Genomic DNA, 23,451 nt, shown 5'->3' on the forward strand with positions numbered 1-23,451 from the left:
CATCAACACAATCTCTTGGTGATTTACTGTTGGCTTGTTCATAAGCAAACGAAATAAACAGGTTTTTATTTTTTTTTCCATCTATTAAGTTTTTGTTCTGTTTTATATTTTATACTTGCCTTCGTCCTTTTTTTCCCCCTCACTATTACGTTTTACAGATTTTCACAGAAAACTATATGACCTGTCCATCGAATTCATAAAATAAATCTTGGAAGTTATTTTATTTGTTATAATTCTCAACAGATGGCACCGTGGTCGTATTTTATGTCACACGAGTTTTGATTATTGTCAGAGCAGGAGCTGCCGCAACATGCGGTACGTCATTTTAAAATCACTTTAGAAAATCATTTAAAGTCATTATTAATACTTTTTGTAGAGCAAGAATAAATTTTTAATGTAATTAATGGAGAAAATATCGAATATATAAATATTGACAAAATGTGGTGGGGGTGATCAATGACAGTTGGAATAGCGGCATATGCTCCATGTGTTGTTAGCCCCGCCTATGAGATGGTGTGCTTGTACTCTATTGGTGCTGGGCTTTTATCCCATGCAAACATAATAACGTGGTTTTTACACTTTAGACAGGTCACGAGTAATTTTTACTTTTCATTGCCCTTTTTCGGCTTTTCATTATACTGTGTAATTAATCGTAAGTTAAAACTTAATAGTGTACTTTAAATTAGACGAATCTAAATCCTTATTTGACATTTATGCACCAGAATCATTGATCCAGGTATTTGCGGTAAATAACAATTTCCGTCACGCTGCACATACCTTTTGTATTTCTAATCATTCATATTCTAACTTAGATCTCAGTGCTTTGCTATTTTCTGTCTACTTTTATAGGTTTTGTGCTTATTGCAGCGTGTTTTAAGGCGTAGCCTGGCTGTTATTTGTAAACAGTATTCGATTACTCAAGTACTGCGTTAAAGGGAACTAACGTCAATCATAGCTACCACGTGGTTGCTTGCATTCTGCCTTTTCTTCTGTGTGTTTTGATGTCATCCCGCCATCTTGAGAGTGATAATTTATAATGTGCATGAAAATAACTAGTATTTGTGGCCACATGGAGTAGTTGTAAAAGACTTTTGCTACTAAAAATTGTATGGCCTGCGTATGGAACGGACACCTTTGACGATCGAAGATTTATTAAAAGCTGCAAGTTATCTAGATTACGCACATCGAGCCGAAACACGTGGTAAGTCTTTAATTAATAACTATCATATTTATTTTTGTACTGTGAAACTAATAAGATCGGAAAAATTCTTAACATTCTAAATAGTATTTGCTGTTTTTGTTCAAAATTCGATTATGTTCCATAGTCCATAACATTGGTTGTCTTCCATAGCCATACTAATTTTCTTACGAGAAAAACCTGTACATTCCGGATTTCTATTTATTTTGAAGCAGATTAGAGTCATGCTGGTTATGTTCGGTGTTAATAATTTTGTGTTAACCATGTGATACTTTTACATAATGGTTTTATGAAACATGGTTTTAGTTTCAGGTTTCCGACCATGATCTGTCATGCAGTTGAATTAACCATCCACTTAATTGTAAATATGTACATGTGCATTTATAAACCCTTATCTTTCATTGAAAAATAGTTTATTTTTTTAACGATTTGTTTTAGTCATCTATTTATAGCAAAGAAGTTAGTGAATTCGACCTTCGAGTTATCATATTTTCTTATCTCATGCCGAAGTCATTTTACGAGTGGCATTGTATTAATACAATTATCAATTACCGCTCAGATTTCAATAAATTTTATCTTGTATTTCTTTCCTTCAATATTCATGATTATTTAAAGGGCAATATCAGGAAGTAAATAGTTATATATTACTGAATTATTTATGGTTAAAAATTTTCCAGTATGTTTAAAGCTTCGATAGCATTCAGAATTTATTCTGGCTTTCGCGTTCAGATTTTTTTTATTTACAAATTGAAAAGAATGCAGCTCCAGTAATAAATAGCTTACTTTTCGTTTGTATTTTTATGTGAATGATTAATATTTTCCCAGTATTTTTGGAATATTTAATATTTTTAATAAACAGCATATGGCTTCAAATTATATTAATAGCAATTTTTTTAAACTTTTTCTCTTTTTATGTATATTGTATGCATTATCATGTTTTTCTAAGATTTTTTAAAAAAATTTTCGTTATGTATCATTCTAACATATAGTTTTTATAATTTTTCATTTTTTTTCCCCAAGCATTAAATTTGTTTCATGAAAATTAAATCTTAAATTATGTAAATTTAAAATTTTTAATATGTGAATATTTTTATTTTGCTCAAAACACCATAAAAATCTTAGTTAAATTCACATAATATGTAACATTTTTGTTGAATATCTATTTGAAGATTGTTTTATGTAAACATAGCAATTTTAAATTATGAAATTAATTTCTTTACAATATTAACTTAATTATATATTTTTGATGTAAATTATCAATAGCTCATAAAATTTTATAAACTAATAATGTCTTATCTTAATGATACATTGCATATTTTCCTTTGTAAAGTGAGCAAGCTATAAAATACTATTATAAATAGATAATATAGTTTGTAGGAATGTGTATATATATATATATATATATAATATAGTGGTTATCTAATGTTCCCTTCTGATAGTATAAACTTAAATTTTATACTATAGAAATATATATACTTCTTAATATCATTATCTTAATATTTGCACTTGGTTTATATCATTACATTAGGAAAAACCTGAATAAGAATTTATTTTCCAAGGCCTTTAATTTTTTGTAGTAACTGAATTATCTAGATAATAAAATAATTTTGTATATAAATAATATTATGAATAATTGCTCAATTTAGATAATATAAACGGCTATATTTTTTTAGACAGGGTGTATTGAAAATGTGTTAGATGCGCATGTAAAGTGTAATATTAGATTTAAAAAAAAATCATTTTCTTAATTATATAGGGTTTTTGAATATATTTATATAAAAATGTTTTTAATTTTTTTTATAACAAATGCAAAATAAAGGTAGAAAAATTTTCTGTGCAACTGAAATAGCACATATCGTATTGATATACACAATATCCACTTTTATTTGGCAACTGCATTGATCTCGTATAATATCAAGCTAAAAAAGAATGTAAAAAAAGTGTTAATTTGATGTTATTTTTTCTATCGGTAAAATCTTCTTTTGACTTTAATTCTGGACAGTCTGTTGGGTTTCAAATTTAAAATATGTCTTCAATTTTTTTTTTTCATCCAAATATATATTTTTTTTCTTTTATCTATCTATATATATGTATATATATATATTCAAACTACAAATTTTGATTTACAGATGCATTGGGTTAAAATGTACAAAGATATTATCGGTGGTTTTCATGTTTTAAAATTCGTTTTTGAAATATGTTGCATTGTACAGTTTTGCCTGTCATTATAAAGACTTTTTGTACTTTGTATGCATTTTGTAATCATTTGTCAAAAAAGATTTCAATAAATTTAAAACATTTTTATAATGCTGTTTACTTATACCTCAAATATGAGGTATAAATATTTGTCTTAAAATTAAGTAAGTTTTTATTATATTTACTGGTTATTTATCTGTTACATAAATTTACATATTGACCTTCCCATTCTGTAGTATATAAATTTATATATTGACCTTTCCATTCTTTGGTTAATGTGAAAATCTGTATGACTCAAGGTCAGGGCCAGAGCATCTGTTCATTTTTTATTAAGGAGATGTTCTATAACCAGTATTTAAAAAAATAATAATAATTTTTAATAGAAATATATTAAGAAAAAAGTTATCAGATTTTATAAAATATTTCTCTATTTAGATTTAGAAATAAATTTTCCTATGAACATAAAATTGACCTTTGTGAACAAATTATAATTCAGAATTTCACTAGTTACTAATTTTAGATTCATTAAATGGCGGTGTCAGAATTATCATTTTAAATTGTACTGCCTAATATTTAAATTTTAATCCAAGCATTTCATCTGGAATTTATTTTGGATATATTTTATGATAAAATTTTATTACAAATTTTTGTGCATAAAATTAATATTTTTTTAAATGCAAAATATAAGTTGTATAGGATTTCTCTGGTTTTTGCTTGCTTTATTAAATTCATCAAATTAAATATTTTGTAGAATATTTTATTTTCTAATTAAGAGCATTATTTTTAATAGTAAAATATATTTATCTATTTGTAATTTAATTATTAATATTACATATTCTTTCTGCAAAGATTGAAAAGATGTCACCTTTTATAAAATATTAAGAATATTTCTATTTCCTGATGTTTTTCTTATCAAAAACAACTGGAAAAAAGAAAAGGAATATTTTAATAAATAAAATAGTATCATATTAATGTTTTTTTTTATTATTTTGAAGAAAACTGATGTTTTCCAAAATGTTGTAAATGATCCTATATTTTCAAAATGGCACCAAAAATTTGTGTAAACTATGAATATTTAGAATATTAAAGAGAATGCTTTTGCAAGCTTCTTATGGCACTTGGAAATCCTTGAATTTTACTTTGATGTATCCAGGACACTGAAAAATACTTTTTCTTATTGGGTTATTAAAAAATAGGTGAAATGTACATTTTTCCCCCCTTTCTTTCTTTTTTTTTTTTTTTAAACAGAAGGGAAAATCCAATTCATGACTTTGCTTTGTCGTAAGAGCATGAATGTGTTTGTGAAGTGACCATTTAGGTGCTGTTTATGTGAAATTAGCATCTAGTAATAGTGGCCAATAATAAAGTCATTTGCATCTTGATCTTGGAACTCTATTTAGATTTTAAGTATTATTTTATTAACTACAAGAAGAGCATAACAAGTGTCCTGAATGTTCTTCGCTGGGGATTAGTAATCAAGAAAGCAATGGTGTATTTAAATGTTAATGTAAAAATCATTATTAATAATTTATTATTTTTGTTCCTAAAATCTGTAATTTTGTGGTCTTTGATTTTTCTTAAAAACAGTCCTTGAGAAGTCCTTGAATTCCCCCCTTCCTTGTTTAGAATCAGAACCCAGTCTCTTTATTTTTCAAAATCCCATGCATCTCTAATAATTCAGGTTTTGCTCATTCAACAAGCTTGGATAAGTTTCCAAAACATTCTAAAAGTTACTATCGGGACCTAGAATAAAAAATTGCTATTTATTCTAAACTCTCTTCTTGAGAAGGATGATTAAATATTTGAATATTATTTTCATCAAATATCAAATGTTGATGAAAGCTCACCAAATTTCAATGCATACAGCATAATTATTAAATGAATTTCAACATCAAATCCCATCTTATTTGGAAGAATATGAATTGGGATTGATTTAATCTCAATACATTTTAAATCTATCATTGAGAAACATGTTGCAGGTTCTTACAATTATTGTAGTCATTTTCATGCCTTTATTAGTGTCTTAGATGTCGCTGACATCGAAAGTAGTTCATTTAGAAATTATATCAAATGTCATGTTAATTGATTCATTGGATGCTTCTATTTATTATAAAGAGTTTGGTTAATATATATTGTTGCAATATTTTTTAAATTTTATTTTAGCATGTATGTTTCTTATTACTAAATTATTCTAACTATTCTCGCCTAGTTTCTTTTTATATCTTAAAGGTAGTTATTATTCGAGAGCATAAGAAAAATTTTAACCTCACTATGACAAGTTGCAGAAAGTAAATCTAATTTCATGCCCATTGACCTATTTGTTATGATTTTAAGCAATTTTGCCCTCTTTTCCACTGTGTATGTGGGTGCTATCAACAGATTTCAGGAGTTGGGAGGCCTATGCATATTGGATGAGATGGGCATAGGATGTAAAGTTACTAAAATTGGAGATTAACATGAAAGTAAACTGTGCATATGGATAAGAAAAAAAAATCTAATTAGGATTATTCTAACTTTTCTTTAATGGCATTTAATTTTATGACTTGTCATAATACAAGATTCTATTAATAATGCTAAGAAGATTTTAGAGATTTCCATTAAATATTTTGAGGGAGGGGATTTTTGAAGTATTTCTAAGCTAGTATTTCTTTCATACCAACCAATCTTATCTAATTGATTTGTTTCCAATAGATCAGATATAGCCGTGCAAGCCTATACAAGATTTGAAAAATACCCTAATGATGTACAAGTGGAATAAATGGATAAGCAACGTATTCGTGAAGTTGAGATCCAAAAGCTTTAATAAATTATTTTTTGACATTAATTAATAATGTAATAATTCAAAATATGTCTTGTATTTAATTTAATTTCTTTCAGCATTTAGAGTACTATGTTTAAATTAAATGAAATTTAATTAAAAAAAATTACAAATACTAACAATTTTTTAAAAAAAATATTTGTTAATTTTAGAGTAGTTTACAATATTCTATTTCTGTTTTGAAAAGGATGTATTTGCAATCGTGTGGATCATCAGCTGACTTTTCTTGCCATTTTACATTTGGTTGCAGCTGTATATATAGGCTTGCATTTCTTGATTTTATAAAATTTAAATTAACTTTCTAGGATTATTTCCTAGCCAAAATTTAATTTGATTCTAAAAACTGTAAAAACTGTAGCCTTTACCTACAGCTGTATTGAATTGATTTTTTTTTTTTTGTCTAATTAGTGTTACTGAGTACATCACTCATGAATAGAAGAAAAGTTATTAGAGTTGAAAGCCTTCTGGTTGTACTTCAGGATTTAGTTTTGTGTTAATTTGTGTTTCTGCTCCTTACTGTAAAATTTCTGTCTCTTAAATAATGATTTATATGCACTTACAAGGGACAATAGACTATCTGGAGTTTTCAAATGATGATAATATTCCTTTAGTCAACTTTCTTTTGAACTGATTAAAGTTTGGAATGTTAATAGCCTGCATAAAATCTCAGGATTGGGAAGTAATCTCTTTTTCAAATTTTATCTTCTCCCCTTAATTGGACATTTTATAACAAAGTTCTCTGAGCATTTGCATATATGTGTACTTTAATTGTTTTGGGCAACATGTTATAAGTAAAGGAATTTAATCTTGAAGATTTTTTAATGTTTGAAGTAGTCCCAAATCCATGGATTTTTATTTTTACTAAATGTATCAAGGATGTTATCCTAATTTTTTAAAATTATTAAATGCTTATTGTATTCAAATTTTGACTGTTCAACTTTTATACAAAATAAGGTTAATTGTATTTTCTTACGAGTCTCTCCTTTCTCCTTAACAACCCTCTCCCCATATATTGGTTACTTAATTCCTTAAAATTTTGCCATTAAAAGATTTTTTTCTTGAATTTTCTTAACTTCATTTTGTATGAAATTTGAATTAACTTAACTTTCTTTGCATATTGGAATTTTTATTTTTAAAGAAGTTCAAAAGAAAAAAATATGCATATTCTTAAAAATGTATATAAAAATAGATATTGCCTGAAAATTTTCATAAGTTTTTATGAAACATTAGATTTTTTTTGAAGTACAAGTTTTTCTAAAGAAATTTTTATCAAATTAAAAAAAGAATTTTAATGAAATACTCTAGAAATTTCTATATGCAGGGATCCAAAAATGCATTTTAATTTTCATTCTTACTGGCTTTAGATTTTATGTGTTTTTAATAAATAATTGGAAAAAAAATTATGGTGTTGATTTTTTTTATTTTTACGAAGTCCTATAAATGATTGTCTTCTTTATTTGTTGGATAGCTAAAATACATTGAAAGCCAGTGTTATTTTTCTTCTGACCTCTGTTTTATTTTTTTTTTCTAGTTTTTGCTGTATTATTTTGTATTAAATGTTTTGCCCTTCTGCATTCATCATATATTTTTCTGTCCAGAAATCATATTTCAATACTGGTAGCCTTTGTGATCAGTTTATTTACCTGTTTAACAAACTGATTGCCACATAAATTGCCTGTCATTTACACTCACTTTCTAGCTGGATATCCCTTCCTTTACAACTATTGAGAGATAGCAAAGAGGTTAATCTAACTGTACGAGTGATCTGAGTCACAGGTATGAATCATGACAGCAAATTTGTTAATTTGAGTTGAATCACATGTTCAAAATTGAATAATAAAATTGAATTTGGTTAACAAAGTATTTTTAAATATTGGATTATGATCTACTCAACATGTTACTTTAGTTGCTTTGCACATTTTCTAAACATGAATGTGCCTAATGATGTACAGCTGTATTATATAACTATCCACATTCATAACATGTAATTAATTGCATATTATAAATATGATAATTTATATGTTATAGGAATAATTATGATTAATTCCTTTATTATCTTTAGAGCTTTGTTTATAGATACTATTAAAATAATGGTAAAATAAGAAAAAATAAAATTCTTTATATTATCTAAGAATTTAGAGGGGTGGGGAGGACAAGAGAAATGATTATTTCTTAGCTTTCTAAAGAGTAAGAAACACAAAATTAAATATTTGTATAAACACTGGGGATTCGATTGGATAGGATATTTGGGTTTAATGGCGCAAGAGCCAAATTTGGCGATACTGCACCATAAACAATGGGGGAAAAGGTTTGAATTTCATTGCACTAGTGCCAAATTGTTGTTGCAATTAATGCATAAAAGTTATTTGATATAATTAGAGGAAAAAGTTTGCATGATAAATAAGTTGGTATCTATGAAATTAAATTTTTGAAATTTTAAGGTGCAATAATATTTTCAAATAAATTCTGATATTTTCAAAAATTGTCAAAAATCAAAATTTTGTCCCATTTTGATTATGTAGAATTTTTGGAGAAATAAACTCAATTTTTAACTTCCATGGTATTTATGTGCCAAACATTTAAACAAATTTTCTGCTCTGTAGATTGTTAATTGCACAGGCAAGCATTTCCTCTTATTATTGGCAAATTCCTTGCGTTGAAATTTAAATAAAGAAAGTTTACAATTTCAAAATAGATTTTAGTTGCCTGTAGATTATTTTATATGTAGTTTTTTTCTATGCACTTAAATTATTTTATGTTTAAGTTTTTTCATTAAGTAAAATTGTGCCAAACAGACTTTTTAGCTTGATTTGTTACTTGTAGATCTAATAAAGTATCATGATCAGACTGTATCTTCATTATTTGCCAGATTTACTGATGATTTTTATCTTGGAATAATTATTACTATAATATTCAGGATGTAATAATTCAAAATTGAGATTCATTAATGTAATTGTTAAGTGAACATGCAAACTAAACTCAACTTTTTACCAATATATTAAATTGGTTAAGGCTAGTTTCCCTATATAGTAACAGAACACAATGTTTATTTTGAAGTTTTTCATTGGGATATTGTGAAATAAAAACTGTTAATGTTTCGTCTTAATGTTATTTATTGACGAAATTTGCATTCATTGAGATTGCTGAAAAGTTGTATCTGAAGTGATGCGTAACGGATGGTCAGAAATATATAGTTTAGAATCCGATAACAGTTTCACTCATTTAAAAATATAGAAACATGTAAAAAGAAATTACTGCTCTGATTTGCTTTGAATATGCTAATGTAGATCTGTCTAAATTTTTTTTGCCCCATGATCTATTGTATAAACCAGAATGAAATATTTCTTTTTCTTCTGGGAAGAGAGGACTTGCAAGAACTTGAAAATTCAGTAATAATTTGTTTTTCTGAATTTTTAAATTTTATAATAGCTATTCAGTGGTATTCTAAGTTTTGAAATAAAACCACTGCTGAATTATTTTTGCATGCAAATATTTATGAATGTGAAAAATAAAGTGATCTGAAAGTTTTCTCAACTCCATTTGCTTTGTATCCAACTTATTTTGGGGCCATATCTTGCATGTTTTTCTGAAACCAAGCTTTAGTTTGCGTTTCACTTTTAACTTAAAGTGGTTTACAGATTGGAAATTGTATGACTTTTTAATAGATAATGAATAACAAATATTCTTCGTTTGGTATTCAAATCTCATTTTTAATTTTAAGTCTTAAAATTTGCTTTGTGTGGAACTTCAGAAATTTTTTCAAAATTAAGTATCTTTCTGCCATTCCAACATGTGCCTTTTAATTCTTGTAGAAACAAATTTAGTATAGTTTTTGATCAGTATTTTAGAATTTAAAAAACTGAACTTCAAATGTCTGTTTCTTATCTTCCCTTCATTTCTGTTTCATTAGATTGAATTTATTGAGCTACAGATTGGTCCTGCAAATCTTAACTTTCAATTGAATTAATGATGAGTATAGACAAAATAAAATTGTAACATTTACAATGTTTCACTGCAAAGAAAAAAATATTTAAAATTTTCAATTTCATTTATACTTCTACTCAGAATATATTTATGATTAAGACTATTTTTCACATTACAAAATTTATTACATTTTATTCTATACTTTATATTATGTTTAAATATGGGTGTTTTATTTTAAAAATACATAAAATGCTATTTTATCAATGATTAACTAAAGACATTTAGCCTTCACTATATTTTAAAATTTTAATCGCTCTGAATTTACCTTTTAAAGTGCTTACAATAAGTAGTTACATCGCCACTACTAATATCATGGCAGTTTGGCCACGCCTGCGCAGAAAGAAAAGGCTACCCGGACAATGGCAAGTGACAACTGCCTTGCCTTTTGTCCTGCCTTTTTTACACGCGTGCATTATCTTACTGCTGTGACAATCCTGACTTAATATAAACGTTCCCTAAGCTAATATTTTAAAGCCAGTAAAAGTACGCATGCGCAGAATGCGCAACTCGCGCACGTGCTCTTACTGGTGTGACGATACGCAATGTGAACGCTCCTTAAAGGAGATTTAATCTGACGTCAGACGAAATAGGCGCCAACTGTGCCACTTTCGCGTTGAGATTGCGCTGAGTATAGCAACCTTCCGTAGAGGAACGTGCTTCCTTAGAATAAGGATATTATGCTTGGTGGATTTACGCAAACTTGAGTAAATTATTGTAAAACTCAACGAAGTGTTACAGTTCTTTATATATATTAACAAATTCTCTGTATATTAACTTTTATTTCGAATAAAATTAAAATCGGCGATCTGAAAAAAATTAATGAGTCTACTTGTTTTAAATTTTCACTCTATGAATATTTTATCCATTAAATAACCACCCTTCAAAAATGACATTCAAGTAAACAAAAAAAAGTTACAATTATAATACATTTTTGTCTATTTTTAAGGTTATGAAGTAGAAAAGCATTTTCAATAATTATGTAAAATTAACAAAATTAAAAATAATTTCAGATAACATTAAAGTTCTTGAAATATTTTCTCTGGTTTTACAATAGAAAATTTATTGGTTTTAAAAGAAGAATACTAATTTGTAGGATCTTTATTCCTTTTTATTACAGAGAGAAATGAGATCACTGTAATTTTTATTAGTTTTAATAGGAAGAAACTTAATTTTTTATTAGCTGGCATAGCTGTTGAATCCTTCATTTATTGTAATATATTTTTCAAAGTTTGTTAGAATATTTTTAATGGATTTTCAAGTGCATTTAATTGAAGAAAGTCCGATTAACAATGAATTTTCATGTACATTTTACAAACATTACTAATCTAAAGACATTAATTGGAACATTTTGTTTAATTTTGAGGCATTTATTGGATGATAAAATATTATTCAGCAGAGAATATATATAATATATGAATTAGTTCTGTATTTCATTTGTTCAATTAAATGAAAATAAGATTTTCTTTGTTTTATAAATGAATTTTACTTGAATTTTTTCTTTAATTTTGAAGCATTTTCAATTGAAGAGTTTTTGATTGAAGCATTTTCTTTGATATCTTATGTAAAGCATATCGAACTCGGTTAACAGTAATTTTATAGACCAATTACTATGACCGAAGTTTCAATTTTAAGTTTCTAGTAATGATATATAATCACCACATCATTTGATGGGGGAATGTTCACAAGCTTCAGGGATAAAATTGGGTTACAAAATGCATTGTATGCATAATTCATCATAACTGGTCTGGTTTTTGTCATCTTTCAGAGATTTTAATGAAATAAAAATATCCGATTTTTATAATAGAGGAGTTAATAATGATTAATAGTTGAATATTGCATTCATAATACCAAATATCAGATCACTTCCTTTTAAGCAAATGTGACATTTTTATACAATTTATTTACATAAGAACTAAGTCAAATATTTAATCATATTGAGGGTTTTCTAACAAAAATAATCAATGTAGGTAATAATATTGTTCTCCTGTTCGTAAAATAATTATGGCCTGCAGTTATAATTATGAAGCACTTCTTTCTGAACTTTCCTGTTGCTTGATTTGAAAAAAAAATCTTTATATTTATTATATCATTTTGAAATAGAGTGGCAATAAAATTATACATTTTTGATGAATAAAGGAATTAAAAGTAAAGGGCAAAGCAATATGTAAAAAAAAAAAAAAAAAAAAAAAATCCTTAATTTACTGCACTATTGCAAAAATTATGTATAATGAGCTGAGTAAATAGAAATATCTTAGAAGGAGAAGTATATAAAAAGCTTAAATTTGAACTGAAAAATCGACTCCAGACTCCTATGATCCTTTGAAAACTCGTTGAATTATACTTTGCTGTACTCAGGGCCTCAAAGAAAAAGATACTTTGTTTTTCTCTAGGTCTTTTAAAGCTCCTGAAAAATAGGTGAAATATGCATCAATTATTTTTTAGAAAAGAGGGGGGGGGGTTAATTTTTGATTTTGTTTTGCCTTGAGAGAATGAGTATACTATTGAAGTAAGGATGCTTGCATTGTGATTCACTTTGAAATATTGACTTATTAAATGCAAAATGAGCATAAAAGATATACATAGTACTGTCCTTAACTTCAGCATGCAGAAATAGCAAGAAAATAAAGATGCATTTGAACTTTAATATGAAAATTTAAAGAATTTTTAAATTTATCATTTTCATTTTTATATTTTAAATATACACTTTTTATGGTTTTTGAATTTAAAAAAAATTGCTTTTGGAAATTCCTGTAGTTCCTTTCTTCTTTAAAATGGAAAACTTGTCATAATTATTGAATTATTGCAACTATTGGTCCATAAAAGTTATATTTTTAATTTTTTTGGAAATACTTAAAACCCAACATCATTTAGTTAGATCTAATTAATGCTGCAGAAATTGTGCATTCTTGAAGTTTGAAGGCATCTTTTTCACAAAGAATTATTGCAGAACAATAAAAGAAATTTAGCCTGATATTTATCAGATCAAATTTTCTTAGTTAGATATCATGATTTTATTTAGAAGCAATTTCTGCTGTTTATGATGAGTTTAATTTCGGTACACAATAAAATTTAATTCTATTTCCTCATGTTTGAACAAAGATTCAACATTTAAAAAGAAATATTAGAATTTAAGTTACAGTATTTACTCAAGGTATTTTTGATTTGTACCTATGCATTTCTGCAAATCTTGCTGTCATAATAATAAGTAGTATTTTTATTACATGGGAAATAAAACATTATTGCATTACTGTGAGGATTACTAAAAGAATTGTATGCAGAAAAAATGATTCTAAAAGTATTTCATAGAAGGCGAAAGTGTATGGGGGGAAGGCATTAGAATTTCTTTGAAGGAAGATTGATAAACTGTACAAGACCTTCAGATTTACTATGTCTCTGTTTTGAAGTAATATTCTGTTATAATATCCTTGATACATAACAGCTATACAGGATTTATCTGCTATTATGAGGTACAATATCTGTGTTAGTTTTTAAACCTTAACCTTTGTTAAAAGAGAAAGAAAGAAATATACCAGTTTTTAAAAAACATTCAATTATGAAGAAAAATAAATGTTAATCACAAAGAATTTTTTTTTTTTTTTTTTTTTTGAATTAAGTGAGCTTACAAGATTTTGTTACCTTCATAATGTATATGCCAAAATGTGCATTTAATTAAATTGAAAAATAAAAAATATATATATCAGTATAAAAAATAAGTGACAAAGTTAACACATTCAAAAGAAAATTCGATCTTGAAGAATTGCTACTGATGAAAGATTTAACATACTTTCTAATGTAGAACTTATTAGGATGAGCAATATTGTATTAGAAAAAGTGATATTTGTTATACATGATCACTAACACTCATCTTGTGTTGGTTGTAAAGAGGAAAAAATTTAATGCCAGTAAAATTTCTTTTGAGACAAGTAGTAATAGCAGGGAAAGTGGCGTCAAGAAAACATATCATTATACAAGTACCTTTCTAATAGTTTTTTTGTAACAATATTGTATAAAATGAGGCTTGTTTAATCTTGTGTTTAGTCTTGTGCTATTCTACAGCGTTAAAAAGGATGGTCAGCAATGACTATTTTTGGAGACTAATTAAAATAAGAGATTTGTAAAATGCTTTTTCATTACTTGATTATCAATCCTATTTAGTTACTTGAAAGTCAAAACAAATATTTATTCTGAATTGGCTATTAATTTTAATAAAATTTATAATCATGATGGGCTAATCAAGGCAAATTAATTTTAAATAGATAAAATCCTAAGTATGTTCAGGATTAAGAAGCATTTTGTGTGTGTGTGTGTGTCTGTCTGTGTGTGTGCACGTCCGTGTAAGTCATTTATTTATATCTAAACGGAAAAATACATATCATTTAGCAGCTTTCAAACTAATAGTTGCTTAATATCTTAATTACCCCCCCCCCTTTTTTTTTTCCTGTGAATTGCTTCATATATTATAAATTTGAAAAATGTAAAACTGAAATAAAATATAAACTGATATTCTTAAATAACCCTAATAATAGAAAATGTATAAATAAGACTTCTGGGAAATCATTTTTTTTCTTATAGACTATGACTGATCAAAGTACTATACTCTTTTGTATAATTCTGTTAATTGTATATAATATTAATTTGGGGGGCGACTAATGGTGTATCATTAATCATGTAATTTTTTTAAAGTTACAAATTCTTAGAAAACTTTTTTTTCCCCATTGGAATATTTTAGCTATGCATTGAAAAATTGAAGAACTATTATCATTTTTGATTCCTCTGTTTTTTCATAATTGGTTTTATTTCTGTGTGCAACTTTCGTTGCACATTTCAACAGCTTTTAGATCGGATATCTACAAGTCCCTGATTTAAACAATTTTTCTGCATTTTATAGTTTAATTCATTCGTCAGTCACCTATTTATGTTGAAAAATTGTAATTTCCAAATATAGAATTTGCTTTAAAGATAATGGTAACTTGCATTATTATTCATATGAATGAAGCAGAATTTTTTAGTCCGTAAGTATACTTGAAAAAATTTATTGGAACTTTAAACTTTGCTTACTTAAATATGACTTTCGAATAATTTATAGTTGAGTACAAAAAATTAATATGATTATCTGTCCAGTAAAATTATTGTTGAATAAAACATGTATGAATTGAACCTAATTATTAAATATTTCAATTTTAGGCACAAAACCATTAGATTATAATTCCTATTTCAAAGTAGTTGCAACTACTCCAGATGGAGAATATCCGTGGCCCCAGGAACCTCCTGAACCATCACCACCTCCACAACCAAAAAGACCAACATCCCTTAATGTGCCTCATTCATCATCGGAAGAAGTTAAAGAAAAAAGACGCACTACATCACTATCTAAAGATTCATCGCATGAGCATTCTGGGTAGGTGACTTTAATTTACATTAATAATATTGTGGATTTAATTTTTAAACTACTATATCAGTGTTTTTGTTGTGTCTTTGTGCTGTCTTTATTATTAAAAAAAATTCAATATCTTGACATTTTATATTTTTACTATGGTTTTTTTTCCCAGATGATTGTAATTGTCTTTAATTTATTTCATTCAGCTGTCCACAGTGAGGCAAATTTAAATGATATATTCTGTTAATAATCATTAGTTTTTATCCTTTTCTTTTTCATTTAAATTTACAGCACTTTTCACTACAAATTTCATTACTATCAATTATTATATAATTTTTGGATAGTTAACAAGGTTTGGATAGTTAAAAGGAAACAATTATTATGTAATGTTATTTAATTTTTATAATGACTTTATAAATTGTCCATTCTGTCATAGACAATGATCTAGTTGCAAAGTTTTGATATATGCAAGTTTCAGATCTCATTTCACCAACATTTATATATTTGACAAATGTATTTATTATTGACAAGTCGTATTCTTTCAGAATCTGTAAACATATAACATTCTCTCTCTCTCTCTCTGTCTTTTTTTTTTTTTTTTTTTTTGTGTGTGTGTGTGTGTGTGTGTGTAGCATGGAATTTTGAAGCCTTTGCTTATTTTCGGTACTTAGGCTATCCCCTTCAACCATTTTTCAAAATTATCTGCCTCAAAATAGTCCTGATGCAGCTTTAAAATGGGATATTAATCTTTTTATGAAATTTTATGAGCATTTGGGGGGGGGGAGAATTTGGTGCATCAATGTTGTATTTTATAAATTCGATTAGCATGTATTGAAATTGTCATCTTTATAGAGAATTAAAAAAATATTTATTCTTATTAAGAATCTTATAAGAATTCTTAAATATTGATGAGATGAATAAAACTTTGAAATTCAATCTTAAATGTTCCTTATAATCTGGAATTTGCTGATTAAGATATTATTTTAAATAGTTATACTATTTTAAAATTTGCAGCAGCCAGGTAGGACCTCTAAGTGAGAACTTCATGCCACTGAAGTCTGTTTAAATTATCGCAGGCAATGCTCAGTATTATTAACTATTAGTAATTTTTTGAGTTTAATGATAAGATTTTTCCAATAATCCAGTTCTTTATTGGTTAATTCATAAATTAGACTTGGGAAAACTTCTAATTTATTTACAATAAAATCTGATAGCCATTCTAGTTTGCATTAGAAAACTTTAAAGATTTTAATTAGAGTCCTTTAGTATTTGATTTCTTGATTGTGGTATTTATTTATTGTTGTTATAAGTAAAATAAAAAATTCTTTTAAAAACATAATCTTTAAATTTTCAAAATTAATATTTTTATTGAATAATAATTCAGATATGTTATTAATGAAATTATGAATTTCCTATGATTTATGATATTGCATGGTGTCATTACCTTATTTCATAATATAAACATTCTGAACTTATTATTTTTTTAACATGAAGGCGGTTACAAATGTGTGAGGATTTTGTGTGCTAAATTACTTGCTTATTAATATCAACCAATTTTCCGTTGCTCTTTTAAAGATTTTTTAAAATTTATTTTCTAGGACTGGAACTAGAGAAGTACATAACAAACTTGAAAAGAACAGGTCAGTATAGTTTTTCTTTTATCTTCAATTTAAATACATTTGCTAAGATCATCAATTTTATGCACGTGTATAAAATCTATACGAATTGATTCAGAGGTAATTTAGCAAAACAAGAGATTGTGTTAAATAAAGAATTTAATTAATATCTTACTCTAATCTTTCATATTTACCTTTGTTAGAAAAAAGACAAAAGGAATGCTTTATATGCTATTAATTCTTAGAATTCTAAACTGATTAAAATTATAAATTTTAATATCAATGAACATTGAACAACCAAATGAACATTGTATGTTCATGTGGGTTACATTGATCTGATGGTAGAATCTAGAATTCAGTATCAAAGAATTGTAAGTTCAAAATTGGGTTCTAAAAAAGAATACAAAAGGAAAACTGTGTTATCATGTAAAATAAGGATCAATTTCAAAATGCTCTGTAATTCTAATTAACACATGCATAACTTTATTTGCATGTGAAATTATGTTTTTTTTTTTTTTTTTTTCCTAGTTATCTTTACTGTAAACAAATCTTGTAAGTGTAAGTAAAAATGCATATTGCAAATATTATTTGAATATTAAAGGTAATAGTTCTTAATAAAATGAAAGACTTTCTGTATTGACTATTGAATTGTTTTTAAATTTTATTAAGTATTTGGAAGTGCAAATTATTCAGTATGGATGTATTTAATAATTTGTTATAATTGATTTAGACTTGATATTGAGTAAAACATTACTCTTCATTAATTAGCACTTTTATGGCAGCTATATTAATATTTATTTATTCATTTTTTTGCAATAAAGGATTTTTTAACTTTTAAAAACCAAACATAATCTAAATATGTATATTTTAAATCAAAACTTTTTCTCTTATCTCCTTTGGAGTTTGTGTAGCAGTCCTTAGAATTATATAATGTGGATTTACTTTTAATTAAAGCAAATATATATATATATATAATATATATTTAACAGGAGAGCACATTTAAAGGAATGTTTTGAGATGTTAAAGAAGCAGTTGCCAAATATGGATGATCGCAAAACTTCAAATTTGAGCATCTTGCGGAATGCAATCAGATTTATTCAAGTAAGCGTATTAAATTTTAAAAAATTAAATTTTAATCTATTTAAAATACATTTATATAAATAAAGAAACTGAATTTTTGATTATAAACAATTGGTTATGTATAACTGTATTCTTAAATTTAAAAATATTTTTGATAAAATTAATTTACGTAAAGTATTGTGGCATTTTTTAAAAATTGCATGTTAGCAAATAATTAAAAAACATAATCTTTTTTTAAATTCCTTTGAAGCAGCTTATAATTGCGAAATTCTGTGGGGAAAATATTTTTTGGGAAATGAAAGCTAAAGTACTGAATATTGAACTTATTTATTAAAATTATTTTTAAAGAAATTACTTTGCTGAATTGTATTTCAAAGCTTTGCCCACTAAGTTACTGATATTACTAACATTAAAGCATATATATATTTAACTGAAATATTCATGCTCAGTAAAATGTATCCTGAATCAAATTTTTTCATTGTAAAAATTGCACATTAGATTGCTGTATAAAAAGAAAGTAAGCTCTGCACCCTACCCCAAAATTTTGGTGGTTTGGTCTGTTATTGAGCGATAATCTATATATTATATTTTATTATTTTTGATATTAAATATGTATGCATTGTTTGGAATAATTGCCTAAAACTATGTTATTTGATTCTTTTAAATTAAATATCTATTGCAGATTTAAGAAATGTTCAAAATTAATAATTTCAATTTACATAATTATTGAACTTTGTAAAATCTTTTAGTATGATTTTCAGACTAAATTTTGTCAACAAACATTTGTTTTGATGAGGATACTATTTTCATTTTAGTTTTAGAAATTCCTTTGTTCTTGTCTTTATCAGCTATACTTCTTTATTGAAACTTAACCTAAAATTGTTCCAAAGCTTGTGATGCATAATGAAATATCGGTGGAAAGAAATTTGCCTACCAAGTTAAAAATGCCCCCCCCCCCTCTTCATTCTAGCTAAATAGAAGATTAAAACAAAGAATCCTTTGTTTTCATCTTTTGTTTAGCTGGAATTGTTTTATCTTATACAAATGCCATCTCACTTCCTCCCCTTTAAATTTTATTTAGCTGCTTAAAAACAGTGAATTGTTTTCTAAAACTTCCTTTCCAAAATTTAAATGATTCTTTTTTCTTTTTTTTTTAGTAGATTGGTTTGTAATTTTAACAAGCTTCATTTTAATTGCATTCTTAATACTGATCAGCTTAATTCTGTTGAGTTCTATATATAAATAATAGATTCCACTAATTTATTAAAATTGTCTATGCAAGTTTTATTTGCAGATTAAATTTTCCATTTTGTAGATTTATTCTTGAGTGTTAAAAAGTTATGAATTATAAATTGCTGTGTAAAATATGTTTATTAAAAAAATGTAGAGAAATCATCTAGAAATTTGAGAATTATATTCATTTTTAATGCACTTATCAAATCGTTGAAAGGGGGAGAGTGAAAATTCCAAACCTTTGATTCCACCAAAAAATTCATATATATAAAAATTTAAAATTTTCTATTTAAAATCAAATTGACTTCATATAATTTTTGTTTTAAAACATTTGGAAGAGTTCTAGAAAATATATTAGAAAAATATTTTCTTATTTTTATGTTTTATAAAGCTTTATTATTATAGTAATTGAGTGTGATTCCAATTGTTTAATTTTGCAGCATTAATTGATGAATTTCATTATATTTGAACTTTTAAGTTTTGGATATGTTTTAAATATGTTAAAGGTTTGTTAAAATTGGTTTAATCTTATGCTTTTATGAGTTAATCTAAGTTTGATTGAATGTGCTTATGTAATATTAAAGTTTACAATTTCTTACCAATTAAATAATTTTTGTTTTGTGCAATTATAGAATTTGAAAAGAAAAGAAAGAGAATCTGAGCATGAATTGGAACGTTTGGCTCGAGAAAAAATATCATTCCAACAGCGCCTATCTACATTGAAAAAGGAAGTGGCTAATCACCTTGATGCATACATGGAAGGGAATAATTTAGCACTTCAGGATGATAATGATGAAACTACTACAACAGCTTCAGGTAAACAATATTCATTAGTTAATATAGTTTTTGCTCCCTAATGTGAAACCTCTGAATTTTTTTAAAATTTTAATAAATCTTTTAAAAAATCTCAGTTATTAATTGTATGTAGTTATGCAATTTAATCAAAATTTCATGATTTACTCTTCTGAATTCTACATAAATGTTTGTTTATTGGTATGCAAAACTAAAACAGTTCCAATATATTATATGCCAGTATAATAATTCAACTATTAACTCAATTTATTGAATATATTCTCTTGTATTTTGTAAAAAGGGACAATTTTGGTTGCTTGCAATTGTTTCACTGTGTCCAGTTTTTATTTATTATTTGAAATTTCAATTCTTGTTTGAGGGTGGGAATGCATTGCAATTGTTTACAATTGCAAAGTTAGGATAATTCAGTTCTACAACACTCTTTTATTTAAGAGTATAAAATGTGTTCCAATAGGATATTTAGTTCTTGTTTTATGATTTTATTCCTGTATTTTTAGCAAAGATTCAAAACTTTTACCTGCATCCATAAAAGCATCCATTAAGGATTAGTATACAAATAATATATATTCCTTCAAATACATAACATCTCTCCATGCCCCTGCGACTATAATCTTTATGATTATTCTAGCAGTTGGATGGACATGGAGACTGGACCTTCAAATACAGCAGTGAACTAAAATAATACATTTCTAATGTGAAGTTTTGGGTTTATAAAATTAGTAGAAAATTATGACAGGAATATAAAATTGTGTAGCAAATTGTGACCAATAATTCATTCATACAAGATACTTGAAAGAAATTTTCGATTGCAGATGAAGACTTTTGCTCTAAATTGTAAAATAGAAGAAAGCTATGGTTGAGGTTTAATTTAGAATCGACTTTTGATATGAATGTTTTAAGAAGTATTTCTCAAATGTTTATTCTTTTTATAAAGCTGTGTCAGATTATTTTTGTCTGGTCAAGCTCTGGTAAAATATAGTGAATTTTAAATTTATTTTCCATAATAGGACAAACTTTGCAATATAAAACTTTCTGAGCTCCTTCCCACTCCCCCACCCTCTTCTGCTTGATGTTTAAAACAAAAATTGTTTTTCAAAGATTGTTAACCTTTATTTTATTTACAGGCAAAAAGTAAAATGCAGTTTCTTTGCTTATCTTATGCAGATATTTATCTTATTTTAGTTTTTAGAATTGTTTGAAATAAAAAGAAAAATGAACTGGGAAATTTTTCCAGATCATTTTTGGAAATGGTTTGTTACAGGAATTTTGATTTTGTGTTTTTATTTTGTTGAAAAAACTGAAATTTTGAATTTTAGCCGTACAGCATTAAGGACTAAATTTTAAATTATTCTAGACTTGAATGTTAATTGTTTTAAAAAGGATTAAAGGTGTTGAAGTAATTCTAGTTAAAGAAAAGACAAGCACCTTTTAAAACTGTTTTATTTTTTAAATGATATAGAGGGTCCATCAGTGAATGATTTAGATGACTTGGATCTTCCAAGTGCATCAGCTGCAACTTCTGATTTTGCTAGCTCATCATCATCTTCAACTACCAACAGTGTGCTAGTTGGGCCAAATCCTTCAACTGCTGCTGTTTCTTTGGGTAATAAATTGCTGACTGTTTGCATGAAACTATTTTTATTTGTAACTTGGGTTATAATTAAGAAAAAAGAGAAAAAAAAAAGAATCGCAGTTTAATTTTTCTTTATAAAAACCAATCTGTTTTGAATTGTGTGTTTATATGCTGTGAATCTTTTAATTTTGCATGTTCTTAAAACATTTGTTTACATTTTTTAAAAACATTTTTAACTTCCCAATTTGTTAGGTTTGATATTTTAGCTTTTCATAGCGGTTCTGGTTGATTTATATAAAATTGAAAACGTTAATTATGTAACATTTTATTATAAAGAAATATTTTATGCAAAAAAACTTCTTTTTTTTTATGTTCTAAAATTTCTTTCAAGATATTGTTCAGGTTGTTAGGTTTGCTTTAAAATATTAGCAGAATGGTATTTGCTTCAAGTAAAATGTGATGTCTCAATCTGTTGGCTTCCTTTTTCTTTTTACTTATAAAGGTTGGGTTTTTTTTATAAAATGTCTATATTTTTCTACATTTATTATTTTTTTCCTGTCTAAGGAAGGATCTCTATATTATATTTGGGAATCCAATAAAAACCATTGTCAAATGCAATTAAAGTTAACAATATGTAAAAATCTAGGAATGGTAATTTCACTATTGAATATCTGTAAAAAGTAGTCTTTAAAAATTTCATCTTAAATTTGATTATTTTTTATTTAAACTAAAAGTCTGTTTGGATGTACCAGTTATTTTTAAGTACATTCAAGGCATGTTCATTAGCTTTAACTGGGTGCATCATATAATTTTCTCTTTGCTGCCAACTTGAGTTGCTTTTGATCATTATCATGTTTAAGGAGTATTTCAGGTAATTAAATTTCTGAGTTATCCTAGAGCCAAAGATAAATGCCAGTAGCTGGTATAGCAAGTTTCATTAAGCTGGCTGAAGAAAAAATCTTAAAGCTGTGCAATTTTTGAAATGAAAAATTCCAATCTATTAGCTTAGCAAGAATAGAAGACATTGTTAAGAGAAATAAAAACAGTGTGCCTGTTGTAAATAATTTTGAGAAGCAATTTCATATCTGTGTTCTTTTAACCTGCAAATGATATGACTGATTCTTTTAAGCTAAAGGAACATTTTGTGTTAAATCCCTTGATTATTTTTTTATCATTTTTGTGTTCAAGTAAATGTAAGCTTCAAAATAATTAATTTTACATGATTGATTAAACTATCAATTTATCTTCATTTTAGCTTTTACAAAACCTATGATCACAGGTGCTCAGATATCTGTCCCAAATAAAGAATCAATAGCATCGCCTAATCATTTCATGCCTGAATCCCGAATAATTACAGAAAATAAGACAACACTATCATCTGCATCTTCTCCTGTCTCTGTTCAAATAACTTCTGCAGATGGTGTGGCTCCAACTGCAACTCGGGTAAGTTTCTATTTCAAAAAATAAGACTATTTTTTTTTTTTTTTTTTTTTTCTTTTCTCTTCCCTGATTGTGAAATACGTATAGTAAAGTAAAGGGAGATATTTTTTTTAACAAAAGTAT

General features: G+C 26.4%; 1 protein-coding gene across 3 annotated transcripts in view; it reads left to right on the top strand.

Annotated features, from left to right (window-relative positions):
- Positions 1-560: 560 nt before the first annotated feature.
- Positions 561-23,451, top strand: part of LOC129968723 (max-binding protein MNT-like) — a 34,338-nt gene continuing 11,447 nt past the window's right edge. The window contains exons 1-8 of one of the 3 annotated variants that reach the window (XM_056082903.1): positions 561-745; positions 850-1,201; positions 15,381-15,594; positions 17,172-17,213; positions 18,179-18,290; positions 20,135-20,318; positions 21,775-21,918; positions 23,144-23,331. In XM_056082903.1, coding sequence (XP_055938878.1) covers positions 1,120-1,201; positions 15,381-15,594; positions 17,172-17,213; positions 18,179-18,290; positions 20,135-20,318; positions 21,775-21,918; positions 23,144-23,331 — 966 coding nt within the window. In that variant the 5' untranslated portion in view covers positions 561-745; positions 850-1,119. Of the gene's footprint in view, positions 1,202-15,380; positions 15,595-17,171; positions 17,214-18,178; positions 18,291-20,134; positions 20,319-21,774; positions 21,919-23,143; positions 23,332-23,451 lie in introns of all 3 variants that reach the window. The other 2 variants (XM_056082904.1, XM_056082901.1) reach the window with 2 other exon arrangements.

Source organism: Argiope bruennichi, chromosome 5, assembly GCF_947563725.1.
Source record: "Argiope bruennichi chromosome 5, qqArgBrue1.1, whole genome shotgun sequence".
Lineage (NCBI taxonomy): Eukaryota > Metazoa > Arthropoda > Arachnida > Araneae > Araneidae > Argiope > Argiope bruennichi.